The sequence below is a fragment of the Chelon labrosus genome (assembly GCF_963514085.1).
Source record: "Chelon labrosus genome assembly, chromosome: 2".
NCBI classification, from domain to species: domain Eukaryota; kingdom Metazoa; phylum Chordata; class Actinopteri; order Mugiliformes; family Mugilidae; genus Chelon; species Chelon labrosus.
Genome location: NC_140338.1, coordinates 6,034,109 through 6,048,031, shown reverse-complemented (window position 1 = coordinate 6,048,031; position 13,923 = coordinate 6,034,109). Strand labels below are relative to the sequence as shown.

Sequence of the window (13,923 nt, the reverse complement as noted above, 5' to 3'; positions counted from 1 at the left end):
GTTTGCTCCCCTATAGGCGGTGCTGAGCTCCAGGAGGAGCCGCTCACCAATCAGGAAGCGGAGGTCCGAAACAGCGTCACAGTTTCACTGCCGGTCCCACGGTTTAAGAGGGGCGAATCTCTTCGTATTATTACACTTTTCTACTGTTCGAAGAGAAAGAAGAAACTATGGCAAGAACCAAGCAGACCGCTCGTAAGTCTACCGGAGGCAAAGCCCCCAGGAAGCAGTTGGCCACCAAGGCTGCTCGTAAGAGCGCCCCAGCCACCGGTGGAGTCAAGAAGCCTCATCGTTACAGGCCCGGTACCGTGGCTCTGAGAGAGATCCGTCGCTACCAGAAATCCACCGAGCTGCTCATCCGCAAGCTGCCCTTCCAGCGCCTGGTGCGAGAAATCGCTCAGGACTTCAAGACCGACCTGCGCTTCCAGAGCTCCGCTGTCATGGCTCTGCAGGAGGCCAGCGAGGCATACCTGGTCGGTCTCTTCGAGGACACCAACCTGTGCGCCATCCATGCCAAGAGGGTCACCATCATGCCCAAAGACATCCAGCTGGCCCGCCGCATTCGTGGAGAGAGAGCTTAAGCTATCTGCTGCTCCACAAACCACAAAGGCTCTTTTAAGAGCCACCTCAATCTACTCAAGAGATTATTCCTCTCAGTATACATTATACTTGTTCTTAAACGCATGTCAAATCCTCCATCTATTCAGGATTTTAACTAAATGAATTACATAAATTTATAAGTATAAACTGGTAAGACATGAACCTCAATTTAAGTGTTTTATTTGTTAAATTAAAACGTAACAGGATACCATATGTCCAGCCTTTCAGAGGATTATAGTAAAATTGTGATCAGTCCTCTCACTTTTACATAATCTTAATTTGTAGGCTGCAAAAAATAGCCAGTGTTGATTAAAAGTACCACTTTTAGACAGCACAATCAATGCTCTGTACTGACAGTCACTGTTCTGATTTTACTCTGTGGTGAATGAGATTCCAAAACACAGGACTAAATGTTTTTTGGGCAAACGCGTACAAGAGTCATTGGTGAATCGCTTCATCCAGAGCCACTGGCTGCTTCTCTCTGCTGCATCTGATGCATTTCTGATGGCACTGCGCTGACTCTGGCCCCTGACTCCCTGTGATTTTTTTTTAATTAACTCATTCAAAGTTAAAGATTTCATTTATTTATTTCTTTCTTTATTTCTTTAATGGATTGGGTACATCAAATAATCACATGCATTTACATACATGTATACACGACCTAGATATAAAAAAAAACACCAAAATAAATATCCCATTTATAACTCAACCAAGTGCACAAAAAGAGTTTGGATAAAATGCAGTATGACCTCTCTAAATAAGAAATATTTATTCAACTAATAATAATTCTATGGTCTTTGATAGAGCACTTATGTTAGGTGGTGGTGATGTGAAGTACTATTATAAAAATGTTTTGTTATCCTGTATGTTTTCTCAATTCAAGTATGAAAACTTGAATAAACCAATAATTGTCAGGACACTGTTAGTTACCTGTCTAGCTTTGAAATGACATTCACTTTAAGAAAGGGTTTTTTAATTACCTGCTCTGAGGTCATTATTTTATGACTTTCTGAACAAACTTTCTGATCAAATAAACTACATTAAATCTACATACAAGCTGTTAATAGAAATACTTTTGTCACCCAAAATTTTATGCACATGTGCTCTTTTTTTATTTGTATAACAATAGCCTTTTGAGCACACTGCATACCTATTAAACATTTCTACAATAGCACAACAAACAATAATAGTAAGAAACATCAATTAATTCATTCATCTTCTGTAACCGCTTGTCCTGTGGATGGTCGCAGGGGGGCTGGAGCCTATCCCAGCTGTCATGGGACGAGAGGCGGGGTACACCCTGGACAGGTCTCCAGTCTGTCGTAGGGCTAATAATAAACATACTGTTGAAAAAATATTACACATATAACTTACAACATATACCATACCTGTATATCTACAACCATGAGCAAGGATTAAATGCAGAGAAAACTACAAAAATAACAATGACAGTGAAATAAATCCAGATGTTTGAAAGACAACCGATCAGAGGGCTGTTTGTCTTTGGATCAGTGGTGTTCTTCATCCAAACATCTGATCAGATATTTTTGAATACAGTGTCACCATTGATCATTGACTGTTCAATGATGACTTTAAGTCTGGTTTTCTAGATGTGCGATGATACTCATCATCACAAACATCTCTTTGAATCCTTCAAGTTTTCTCAAAGTAGTCCATACGTGACAGATTTATGATTTACATCAATGTTTTATCTCACACTGTTCATTTTGTCTCTTGTTTCTTTGGTTTTGTACCAAAACTGTCTTACAATCAACCATAGGACACTTTTAGTTGAACAGAAAGTCTGTTCACAGAGATGAACGACACTGCATCACTGACGTTTCCAGTTATGATTTTATCATTGTTTTTATTAGTGTCTGGAGTTGTTTTTCATCATTTGCATATTTAGTGTCAATCAACCTCAAGCATTTATAAATGTCCTATCTATATTCAGATAATTAAATTCTGTGAAAGAGATGTTGTGGTGTCTCTTTGTCTCAATGGGTTTTATTTCCAAATGGCACTTCTACTCTGTGAATTTACAACATAATTAAAATATAATAAAATGGATTTTCAGCTCAATGATGGGTCAGATCCACCCAAACCACTTTTTTTTTTTTTTTTAATTGTGTATGCTTTTATAAGGCCAGTAAGTTTATTGCACAGTTTCTTCTATCTTGGTTGCTGTGATGTTGATGGTAACTTGTCCTCTTTGAGGTTGGTTAATAGACACTGGATGTGGAACAAAGAGAAACAAACAAACAAACACTGTTTCAGTTCAGTGCTGTCAATAAAATGAATCTTGTGCTGCAGATTTATCTTTATTTGTGGATACTCTTGTGGGATATGTTGCAAAGAAAGTTTCTACTTTGTAAGAGAGATTGTCTCTGTGTAAAGATGATTCATGTATACGTGGAGATACAAATTTATGAGATTTTAATAATTTATTTTTGTTGGATGCAGAGCAGAATGTGGAGATATAGAAACACATTACAACTACAAACAAGATTAAAAGTCTTAATTAGAACAAACGTTGACAGAGAGCAGTTCAATCGAAGTCTGGCTGCTCCATCAGCCTCCATCGTCGTCAGTGTGTTTGCTGCCGACACAACATCTTCACTTTATATTAAACTGATGGCTAACACACGGTTATTTTTATTCATAGTCTCTGAAGAAACGTGTGTCGCAGCTGGAAAACGTATTTGTACGGATATCTGAGGAATGTGAAATAATTTTAAGAGCGAAAAGAGTCGGAGAAGTTGACGAGCAGCGCCGAGCACCGCGGTGAGTCGGTGAGGTTTGGAGGCTCCACGAACAAAATATCGCCAACATCAGAGCTCAATCTGAGCTAAACACGAAGAGACACAAGTCCGCTATGTGCTCCTTCAGTTTCAGGTCGCATCTTTGCTCCAACACTATTTTATTTCTCTTGAATCTCTTCAGAGAAAACACAAGCAGCGACATTCAGTCTGCGCACAGGAGAGCCGGGGCTGGGCTGAGTCTCTACGGTTCTCATGGTGTGTTTAAGTACCGCCTCCTGCTCAGAGTTTCCCATCAGTGTGACTCTCGTTGACTAGCGACAAACAGCACAAGGAAAATGGCAGAAGTAGCTCCAGCTCCGGCTCCCGCTCCGGCTAAAGCCGCCAAGAAGAAGGTTTCCAAACCGAAGAAGGTCGGTCCCACTGTTAGCGAGCTGATCGTTAAATCTGTGGCCGCTTCCAAGGAGCGGAATGGCGTGTCTGCAGCTGCCCTCAAGAAGGCTCTGGCTGCCGGTGGATACGACGTGGACAAGAACAAGGCCCGCGTAAAGACCGCCATCAAGAGCCTGGTGGCCAAGGGGACTCTGGTCCAGACCAAGGGGATTGGAGCCTCTGGATCCTTCAAGATGAACAAGAAGGTTGAAAGCAAGGCCAAGAAACCAGTGAAGAAAGCTGCACCCAAAGCCAAGAAGCCCGCAGTGGCTAAAAAGCCCAAGACAGCAGCAGCCAAGAAGCCAGCAGCTGCTAAGAAATCTCCCAAGAAAGTCAAGAAGCCTGCAGCAGTTAAGAAGGCAGCCAAGAGCCCCAAGAAGGCTACAAAGAGTCCCAAGAAGGCCACAAAGAGCCCCAAGAAGGTGGTCAAGAAGGCCCCTGTAGTCAAGAAAGCTCCTGCCAAGAAGGCAGCCAAGCCTAAAGTCAAGAAGACAGCAGCCAAGAAGAAGTGAGCTCCTGAAAGATCACAATTCCTCAAAGGCTCTTTTAAGAGCCACCCACACAATCATCTAAGAGATCATTCCTTTATCACCATCATCATCACAGTCCATATATAAAAAAGTATAAGCTATTTAGTAAAGAGAGACTTTATAAGCAACCAGGGTTTTATGTATAAAATACAATACAGGTGCTCAAAATAATCTGAAAGCTTTTATTACTCAAAATAATAATTTCAAAATAATGAACTTTTTGATTGTGAAAGTGTGTCAAAGTTGAGAAGAGAGCAGTCAGGTTCAGATGTGAAAAATACTAATTTCAGCACAAGTCAAATTAATTTGTATTAGATACCAACATTACACTGTATTGTTGAATAAGCTAAAAATAACTCTCCATTTGTTCCCTCCCAGTACACCATTTATATTACAAGTATAATGTTCTTCTCACCCAGCAGTGGTGGAAAGATTCGGGGTCCGGCTCATTGAACCGGCCACCAAAGAAGACTCAAGAATCATGAATCTAGACGTCTATTGAATCGGCTCACTTGAGTCCTACCACATTTGATTAATATATAATCAATAGGCACCATTCAAACACATTTTGCTTCTCTGCCGAGTGAGATCACAAAATGTATTACTCGACCTGACCACTAGCAGCGCCACTTGCACTCAGCCAGCAGAGATTCATGAGTAGCGGATCCATCACTCATGAGTCCCTGGTTAACCGAGAGCAGGGAGTCAACAGCCATTCACTCGGTCGGCAGAGAAACCAAACTTAACGTTGTGAGTGCTTTAAGTGAGTCAGACCGATCCGAATCCCTCAAAAGATCCGGGTTTTATACTACTATTCTCACCTGTTTATGTATTAAATATGTGTTGGTGTATTAATTGATGAACACTCGCATAGAAAATGAAATGTAACCTTCTCCATTCTGTATGCAGTTTATGCTTTGAATCTGAAAGCTTTGATTTCTCAAAATATTAGTATTAATACAATACTCGCACAAAACACCTATGTATTAAAATCATTTTAGGAGTTTGGCTCTCTGTTGCAAGTGTGTGGCCCTGAAAAGGGCCTTTTTTCAGGTTTCCAGTAAACAATTTACTTGGAGCTGGTGTATTTGGTAACAGCCTTGGTTCCCTCAGACACGGCGTGCTTGGCCAGCTCACCGGGCAGCAGAAGGCGGACAGCGGTCTGGATCTCCCTGGAGGTGATGGTGGAGCGTTTGTTGTAGTGAGCAAGACGAGAAGACTCGCCGGCGATACGCTCGAAGATGTCACTCACGAACGAGTTCATGATGCCCATAGCCTTAGAGGAGATACCGGTGTCAGGGTGGACCTGTTTCAGCACCTTGTACACGTAGATGGCATAGCTCTCCTTCCTGGACTTTCTCCTCTTCTTGCCGGTCTTAGTCACGCTCTTAGAGACGGCTTTCTTGGAGCCCTTCTTGGGTGCTTTCACTTGATCAGGCATGATTCTAATTTGGAGTTTATCAAACGGATGAAAGTCTGTACTGCAGAGCGACTAATTTGAGTCCACTTCATGCAAATAGAACTGTGCTATTGCTCAGAAACGATCGGTTATCATCAGCGAGAGACTGCGCATGTGCAGCATAACCGTGTTGCCGCCTTTACTAGACAGATTTGAAATGTGGAGCTCAACCACAGTAAAAAATATTATGAATCAATTAAAACAAGACTTATCCACTGTATCACTCCCCTTGATTTAAGTGTGAGCCTTTGCCTTGTAAACTAAATGTTTTACCCAAAATCACAATTAGTCATTTGAATATCAGATTTGTATTTATTTTACAGTGTACAATGAGTAAATGAGAACAGCAGAAAGGGAATTATGGAAATAGTTTGACACTGTTTAAATTGTTTTCAAGCATGAGGCCACATCCAAGAACAGTAACTGTCACTATCACCGAGATAAACTATTGTATTAACCAAGAATATTATTTGCCTGTGCTGTTTTGCCTGTGTGGACGTGCAGTTTTATTGAATAATAATAATTATATATATAAGTTATCAAGTATTTTCACTCCTATGGGGTGTGAATCACCGATTACTTCTGATGCCTCGCTGTTTCACAAAGGTCAAATGTTGGCGTGATTTATGAACATAAATACAGCGTAATTGTTTCCGCAAAATGAGTGTTGGTGTTAGAGTTTCCCCAGTAGCGGTTTTAGGCACGGGCGAACCGGGCAGCCGCCCGGGGCGGCATTTTTTCATGACACAAGGGGGGCGGCACGAGCACTTGGAAAAAAATAATAAATACATCTGCACCGCTACATGGTTTTCTATTATCTGTCATATCTGTGTGGGGAATTGGCAAATTGGCGCCCCCTGCAGCTGCAAGGTGCCGTGCACAGAAAGTGTGCGAGAAAGGGAAAGGGGAGGGGGGCGCGGGGGACAGTTCCCATTTGTCTGTCACCTATAGTGAAGGCTTTACTGAAACTTCAACACTTTATTCAAAAATTACTATCAAATTAGTTGAACCATACAACCACTACACAATTGTAGGGTTTCAAGTTGTGTCTAAATAAAATAAAAAATAAAAAAACCTCATAGCTTTAAAGAGATTGAGTAGTAAGTGTTCACTTCGCTGACGTTATACGTGATCTCATTTCATTGTTTAATAAGCCTTTGAAAGGGAAGCAGTAAAGCGGTTCATAAAAAAATCACTACCGTTAGCTTTTTGTGATATAAAAAAAAAATATTGAGTGGGGTATTTGAGAAGTCAGTTTAGTTTGCTTGACACGCAAGATAGCAAGGAATACTTATTTTATGTTTAAGATGTGACGCTTAAAATTACCGTTGCTGGATAATGGATTTTGGATAATATATTGTCATTTTGATATAAATATAATCTGGAAATTTTGTCTTTCTGTAGAAATGTGTGGCCCTTAAAAGGGCCTTTGTTTTTAATTGGATGAAGAAGTTTGTAGCTTAACCTCCGAAGCCGTACAGAGTACGTCCCTGCCTCTTGAGAGCATAGACCACATCCATGGCAGTCACGGTCTTTCTCTTGGCGTGCTCGGTGTAGGTGACGGCATCACGGATAACGTTCTCCAGGAAAACCTTGAGTACACCGCGGGTCTCCTCGTAGATCAGACCGGAGATACGCTTGACTCCACCACGGCGAGCCAGACGGCGGATAGCGGGCTTGGTGATTCCCTGGATGTTATCACGGAGAACTTTACGGTGACGCTTGGCGCCTCCTTTACCGAGTCCTTTGCCGCCCTTTCCTCTTCCACTCATTTTTACTGTTCAGATGATTTCTGTCCAATAATGTCAGTGCTAGACTCGCGGCTGCTTTTACAATATAAGTGAGGACGTGATAGAAGACATACGGTAGACTAAACCCTCCTCTTAAAGAGATCGTGTCCCTAATGCGGAAACGCTTACACAGCTCTGTTTTTGAGAGGAACGTCTTGAGAGGAACTTCAATTAAAAATTTCACAATATAACATGATTTACACATTCTAGCCTGCATTATAAACTAAAGTGCAAAGATATACTGCCGTATCCAAACATTTTCATTTACTTATAATTATTTCTAACCACCTTCAACACTCTCAGTATTTTCTCCTTATCACAGAATGCAGGACTTTCTAACAAAGAAATTATGTTTGTGCATGTCTGCCCTTTGTCTTAGTCTCTATTGATAAGAAAATGTTCCTAACAATTCATAGTCAAAGCTCCCCCACAACTGCATTTGTGGCACTTGTGGCATTGTTCTGGAACAGGTGTTAATGTTCATTAATGTAAGGTGTGGTTGTAAGCTGGAGTCTACATGCATTCCTATTACGATGATAATCACAGTCTACAATAGGTCAGCCATACAGTATTGTGTGACCAGTGAAATGTGTGAATAGGCTACTTCAGTGCAATGTGTAAACACTTCATAAAGAAATCAATCTCCCCACCACCCCATCTTTCCTGCTGCTCATCTAGAATCTTAGTAAGCATGTGTGCTATTTGTATATACACATTTGTTTCAGTTTTATTTTTTCCATTTCAGAATGCCACCAGCAAATGAGTACAGCATTCAAAATTACGGAATATCGGTTAACACTAATACAAAAGAAATAAGCGTTGGGCATGTACCTGAGGATGGGCCTGGTACAAATGCCTGGAACCCGTATGTACTGGGAGACGGACACACAGCACCCACCTGTTGCTGATGTGATGTCATGCAACAGATTCCAATCGCTGTTGACAACATTACATTTTGTAAACAATTTGACAGTGTCAGAGACTGACAAGAGGGACAAACTCTGGAAACTCAGACCATGGCTTGATTCACTCAGAGAGAACTGCCTGCCTTCGTTTTTTTCTAATCAGGTGGACACAACACTCAAAACTCCAAAGAGAAGACGACCATCTTCAGGCAACGGGAGCCCAGTCGCAGCAGGGAGCCCTTTGAATGCTGGAAAGAGACCATCCTTAGGTGATGGGAGTCCAAACGGTCCCTCTTCCAAAAAATCATGTGCACACCCCCCTCTAGATGTGCGCACGGACCTCACTTAACATTTTCCACTGAAGGCAAAGAGAGGGCGCTGTAGACATTGCAGTAAAGGGTATACTAATACCCAATGCAGCAAGTGTGATGTCCGCCTCTGTTTTTGAGAGGACAAGAACTGCTTCTGGCACTATCACTGTAAATAAATGTGGATGTGCACACAGACTTCACTGGACATTTTCCACTGAAGACGAAGAAAGGACGCTGCAGACATTGCAGTAAAGGGTATACTAATACCCAAATCAAGTGTGATGCTGTGAGACTGGGTTGGATGTCTGCCTCTGTTTTGCAGAGGACAAGAACTACTTCTGGGATTATCACTGTAAATAATGTAAATAAATGTCAAAGTTCTTGTTGTTGGAATAAATAACTCCTTATAACAACATGACTGAGATCATTATTCATGTTATATACTGGTAAGGGAAAAGCAAAACCCTGCAAATGAATTCTTAGTTCTGTATTGTTGTTCAGACAGTGAGTGGAAAAATACTTACTAAAACATACAATTTTTTGAAAACACTCCATTTTCAGCCCCAAAGGCCTCCTACAACAACATCTGAATGGTTGATTTTTTTTTTTTTTTTTTGCGTTTTTCTATATTTGGGTTTTACAGGGTTAAACAAGAATGGTACAGGCTACAGGACACCCAGAGTGATCTTAAACTCTTTGGCGCTCCACTACATCCCTCCAATGTTTCATTGTGTCCTTTATGTAGTAGCAGTGTAGTGAAATCAACATGGACTGTAGTTAAGTTGTTTCGTCAAGCGAACATCTACTGGTTTTAGGTGTAAAATGATGAAAAGTCAACCATTTTATTTGTCTTTACTATTAAAATAAAACATTTGCTGTTTTTCCTCACTCTCATGTTTGTATGGCTGGTGTTCGTTTCTGAGACAAATGCTTGATTCAAGAGTTTACTACCATTTCACTATCCTAGTCTTCCATCCAGTGTTCCATTCTCAGCTCCATTCCGTCTAATTCTGCAGCACGTGTCAAATTTCATTAACAGTACTGCACTGAAAGGGGTTTTCATTGTTCTTTATTCTGTGTCTGTAGTCCAGCTCCAATGAGGACGAACTGCCACCTTCATCATCTACATTCATGGCTCAAATGCCTTTGAACAAGGCATCAACCCCCTCAAACACACAGTTTCAATTTGCTCTTAGCATTTATTGCATCAAAGGTTCCCCAAAAGATGAAAAACAAATACTTGAACAACAGTAACTGGTCCTCAACTTTTTAGACATTTAAACAGGCAGGGAATTTTGATGAGTCAGACAGAAGTTTGTTCATGGCCTTGGTCTAGATACCAGCATCAGGATGAATCCAAGGATGATGCACAAATCATCTGATCACAAGAATCAGAACTAGCTCAGCAAAGTAGGATGAACTTCACTCTAAAGAACTGTGCACAGAAAATGTCTGTGCCTGCTTCCGTAACTGTTAAAATTAATGACAATCTTCCAATCACAGCTACACTATATTGCCAAAAGTATTCACTCATCTTCCTTTACACGCATACGCACTACTTACTGGACATTGTCATTGCCATGTCTGTCTACCTCAGCTATATGTGGTGACTGTGACTTTCATTCATTTATTCATTTCCTTCATCTGTTTACAGCCTAATTTAATTGCCCACAGTCCTCCCCATTTGTAGTTCTCATATTTATAAAAAAAAAAACTTCTACCTCTACTGGTCACTTTATATTTTTAACAGGTCACTTTATATTTTTAACATAGTTTATAGTTGTATAAAACATTTTATTTCTAGTTACTTTCTTTTTTTTTTTATATATAGTTTTTGTATTGTATGTTCAATGTATGTTACTGCTACTGGATGCTTGAATTTCCTTCGGGATCAATAAAGTATCTATCTATCTATCTATCTATCATATGAATTTAAGTGACATCCCATTCTTAAGTCAGACAGATGTTCTGTATTCCATGATCAGGCGACGATTCAAACTGAGGGAAGAGGAGGAGAAGGTGGATGAGAGCACTGAATATACTGCTGTCAAATGTGTTAATTCTGGTATGCCCACAATAACAATAAATGTGATTAGAAACTGACTGTTATTCTCTTCACAGAAGAAGTCTTCAATAAAATGGGGACTGTACAGCAGTCAACAAAAACTACTAAAAACTTTTTTAAAGTCACATTGAAGTTAGAAACGTTCACAGACCAGACATGGACACGATTACACAATCAAGAGTTACTGGTCAAATTAAGTCATTGTTAAAATTTTATTTAGAATTTCTTGAAATCAACTTTCCAACTTCTGTAAATGACCAGATTTTCTTCAGTTCTTCATCTGCTACCACCTTGTGTTTTTCTCTTGGAGACAAACCCTCCTTGCAAAAAAACAGTAAATTATTTCTAAAGTAACAGTTGTTCAACAAGAGCAGATGTACTGTATTGCCATCATATACTCAACATTTAATTTGTGAACACTTGATTGAACTGGTGCATTCAAAGAAAAAAAAAAATGCATCCTCTAAAATCCATTTGTGTAATCACCAGAGACTAATCTATCTAGTCTGCTAAATTAAAAAAAAAAAAAAAAAAAAAAAAAAAAAAATTTATAAATAAATTACTGTAATCCATTTACAAACCAGAATAATTGTTGGATTTGAAATGTGTTCAAGATAAATAAGTATACTTAAATATATCGAGAGGAATAATCTCTTGAGTAGAGTGAGGTGGCTCTTAAAAGAGCCTTTGTGGTTTGTGGAGCAGCAGATAGCTTAAGCTCTCTCTCCACGGATGCGGCGGGCCAGCTGGATGTCTTTGGGCATGATGGTGACCCTCTTGGCGTGGATGGCGCACAGGTTGGTGTCCTCGAAGAGACCGACCAGGTATGCCTCGCTGGCCTCCTGCAGAGCCATGACAGCGGAGCTCTGGAAGCGCAGGTCGGTCTTGAAGTCCTGAGCGATTTCTCGCACCAGGCGCTGGAAGGGCAGCTTGCGGATGAGCAGCTCGGTGGATTTCTGGTAGCGACGGATCTCTCTCAGAGCCACGGTACCAGGCCTGTAACGGTGAGGTTTCTTGACTCCACCGGTAGCCGGGGCGCTCTTACGAGCAGCCTTGGTGGCCAGCTGCTTCCTGGGGGCTTTGCCTCCGGTAGACTTACGAGCGGTCTGCTTGGTTCTTGCCATAGTTTCTTCTTTCTCTTCGAACAGGAGAAAAGTGTAAAAATACGAAGAGAGTCGCTCCTCTTAAACTGTGGGACCGGCAGTGAAACTGTGACGCTGCTTCGGACCTCCGCTTCCTGATTGGTGAGCGGCTCCTCCTGAAGCTCAGCACCGCCTATAGGAGAGCCAACCCGCCACAATGTGCGAAGTTGATTGGCCAAAAGTCGGTTCAAAAAGTCCGCTAAAACTGAGAGAGGGCCGCCCTCTGCTGCGCTGCAGGAAGCTTTTCTGGTTGGTCTGTAAGAAACCGTCACCGCTGTCGGTGAATATATAAGGGAGGGTGTCTGCTGCTGGAGACATATTTTCTTTGAGTCTCGACTCCAGAAAACATTAAAAATGAGTGGTCGCGGAAAAACCGGAGGAAAGGCCAGAGCTAAGGCAAAGACTCGCTCTTCCCGTGCAGGACTCCAGTTCCCAGTCGGCCGTGTTCACAGGCTGCTGCGTAAAGGCAACTATGCGCAGCGTGTGGGTGCCGGCGCCCCCGTCTACTTGGCGGCTGTGCTTGAGTACCTGACCGCTGAGATCCTGGAGCTGGCTGGAAACGCTGCCCGTGACAACAAGAAGACTCGTATCATCCCCCGTCACCTGCAGCTGGCTGTCCGCAACGACGAGGAGCTCAACAAGCTGCTCGGCGGAGTCACCATCGCTCAGGGCGGCGTGCTGCCCAACATCCAGGCCGTTCTTCTGCCCAAGAAGACCGAGAAGCCCGCCAAGAAGTAAACCACTCTTGCAGCGTTTACAACAAACCAACGGCTCTTTTAAGAGCCACCCACTACTTCTTTAAGAGCTCCCATTTCTTTTTTTGGTGTAACATAAAACGCACACATGAGCGAATAAAATATTAAAATATACTTATGTCACAAAGTATTTTGCGTTTAATATAGTAAACGCTATTTGTCATCTGCAAACATTCAAATGGATAAAGCGGCGTTAATGTACAGTTATATCGTAGTGACTTCATAACGACTGCCCGGGCTTTCTCTGGGTTTAGAGCTACAGCAGTCACCATGACAACAGAGTAAACTCAAGCATTAAGTTTGATATTGAATGTCATCTAGTCTGTCTAAAAGTAGCAAAAATAAACCAGTAGACAATGAAAGTGCAACAACCAATAAAATAACTAAGATACATAAAAAAAACATTAAATTGTACAGACAGAATTAAATAAAATAAACAATAAAATATCAACCAAATACTTAAATAATGAGGTAAATGAGCAGAGGTACCTGAAAGAAGCGAACAAAAATAGTTTAAAAAACAAATATAAAGCTGAATAATTAGGTCTTAAAAATATATAGAATATACAGTCAACCCTGATAATTAATTCAATCGAAGTTAAAGCTCAGTATAACACAAATAGACGTTTAGCATGAATAGGCTGCACAGCAAGAGGCGCACATGACAGTTGACCTTTGACATTTAAAGAGAGGCAGTAAGAATCACTGTGCCTACCTCAGCACCAGTGTTTTTGTAATATATCTTTGATCATACAGAAAGTATGAGTCATTCATTGATCTTCTGTAACAGTTTATTCCTGTTAAGGGTCGCAGGTTCTGCTGGAGCCTATCCAGAGTCTAACACAGAGAGACAGACAACCATTCACACTCACATTCACACCTACGGCCAATTTAGAATCACCAGTTAACCTAATAAGCATGTCTTTGGACGGTGGGAGGAAGCCGGAGTACCCGGAGAGAACCCAGGTAGACAGAGGGAGAACATGCAAACTCCACACAGAAAGGCCCAGTCGGCCCATGGATTCGAACCCTGGACCCAAAAACTAGTGAAATAACAAACATTTTATGCATAGGCCCTATAATGGGGAAATGGCTGATTTTAGCCCGGAACACTAAAAATGACAAATCTGACCAATTTTCTCATAAAAGAAATCCTGATATTGCAGAATGAATGTTTA

General features: G+C 41.3%; 5 protein-coding genes across 5 annotated transcripts; 3 read left to right on the top strand and 2 right to left on the bottom strand.

The window, feature by feature from the left end:
- Positions 1–167: 167 nt before the first annotated feature.
- Positions 168–660, top strand: LOC311504109 (histone H3.2; the record flags this gene model as incomplete). The annotated part of the gene is made up of 1 exon (XM_084567092.1): positions 168–660. The coding sequence occupies one exon, from the start codon at positions 168–170 to the stop codon at positions 576–578; it is 411 nt and encodes a 136-aa protein (XP_084423218.1). The 3' UTR covers positions 579–660.
- Positions 661–2,857: 2,197 nt separating this feature from the next.
- On the top strand, positions 2,858–6,092 carry LOC311504064 (uncharacterized protein). The gene is made up of 2 exons (XM_084567018.1): positions 2,858–4,296; positions 5,432–6,092. The coding sequence occupies exons 1-2, from the start codon at positions 3,695–3,697 to the stop codon at positions 5,817–5,819; spliced, it is 990 nt and encodes a 329-aa protein (XP_084423144.1). The 5' UTR covers positions 2,858–3,694; the 3' UTR covers positions 5,820–6,092.
- Positions 6,093–7,186: 1,094 nt separating this feature from the next.
- LOC311504186 (histone H4) lies at positions 7,187–7,783 on the bottom strand. The gene has a single exon (XM_084567191.1). It carries the CDS (start codon positions 7,547–7,549, stop codon positions 7,238–7,240), a length of 312 nt encoding a protein of 103 aa, XP_084423317.1. The 5' UTR covers positions 7,550–7,783; the 3' UTR covers positions 7,187–7,237.
- A 3,714-nt stretch (positions 7,784–11,497) lies between these two features.
- On the bottom strand, positions 11,498–12,031 carry LOC311504096 (histone H3.2). The gene has a single exon (XM_084567068.1). It carries the CDS (start codon positions 11,970–11,972, stop codon positions 11,562–11,564), a length of 411 nt encoding a protein of 136 aa, XP_084423194.1. The 5' UTR covers positions 11,973–12,031; the 3' UTR covers positions 11,498–11,561.
- Position 12,032: 1 nt separating this feature from the next.
- On the top strand, positions 12,033–13,131 carry LOC311504117 (histone H2A-like). Its single transcript, XM_084567108.1, has one exon. The coding sequence runs from the start codon at positions 12,345–12,347 to the stop codon at positions 12,726–12,728; it is 384 nt and encodes a 127-aa protein (XP_084423234.1). The 5' UTR covers positions 12,033–12,344; the 3' UTR covers positions 12,729–13,131.
- Positions 13,132–13,923: the final 792 nt, after the last annotated feature.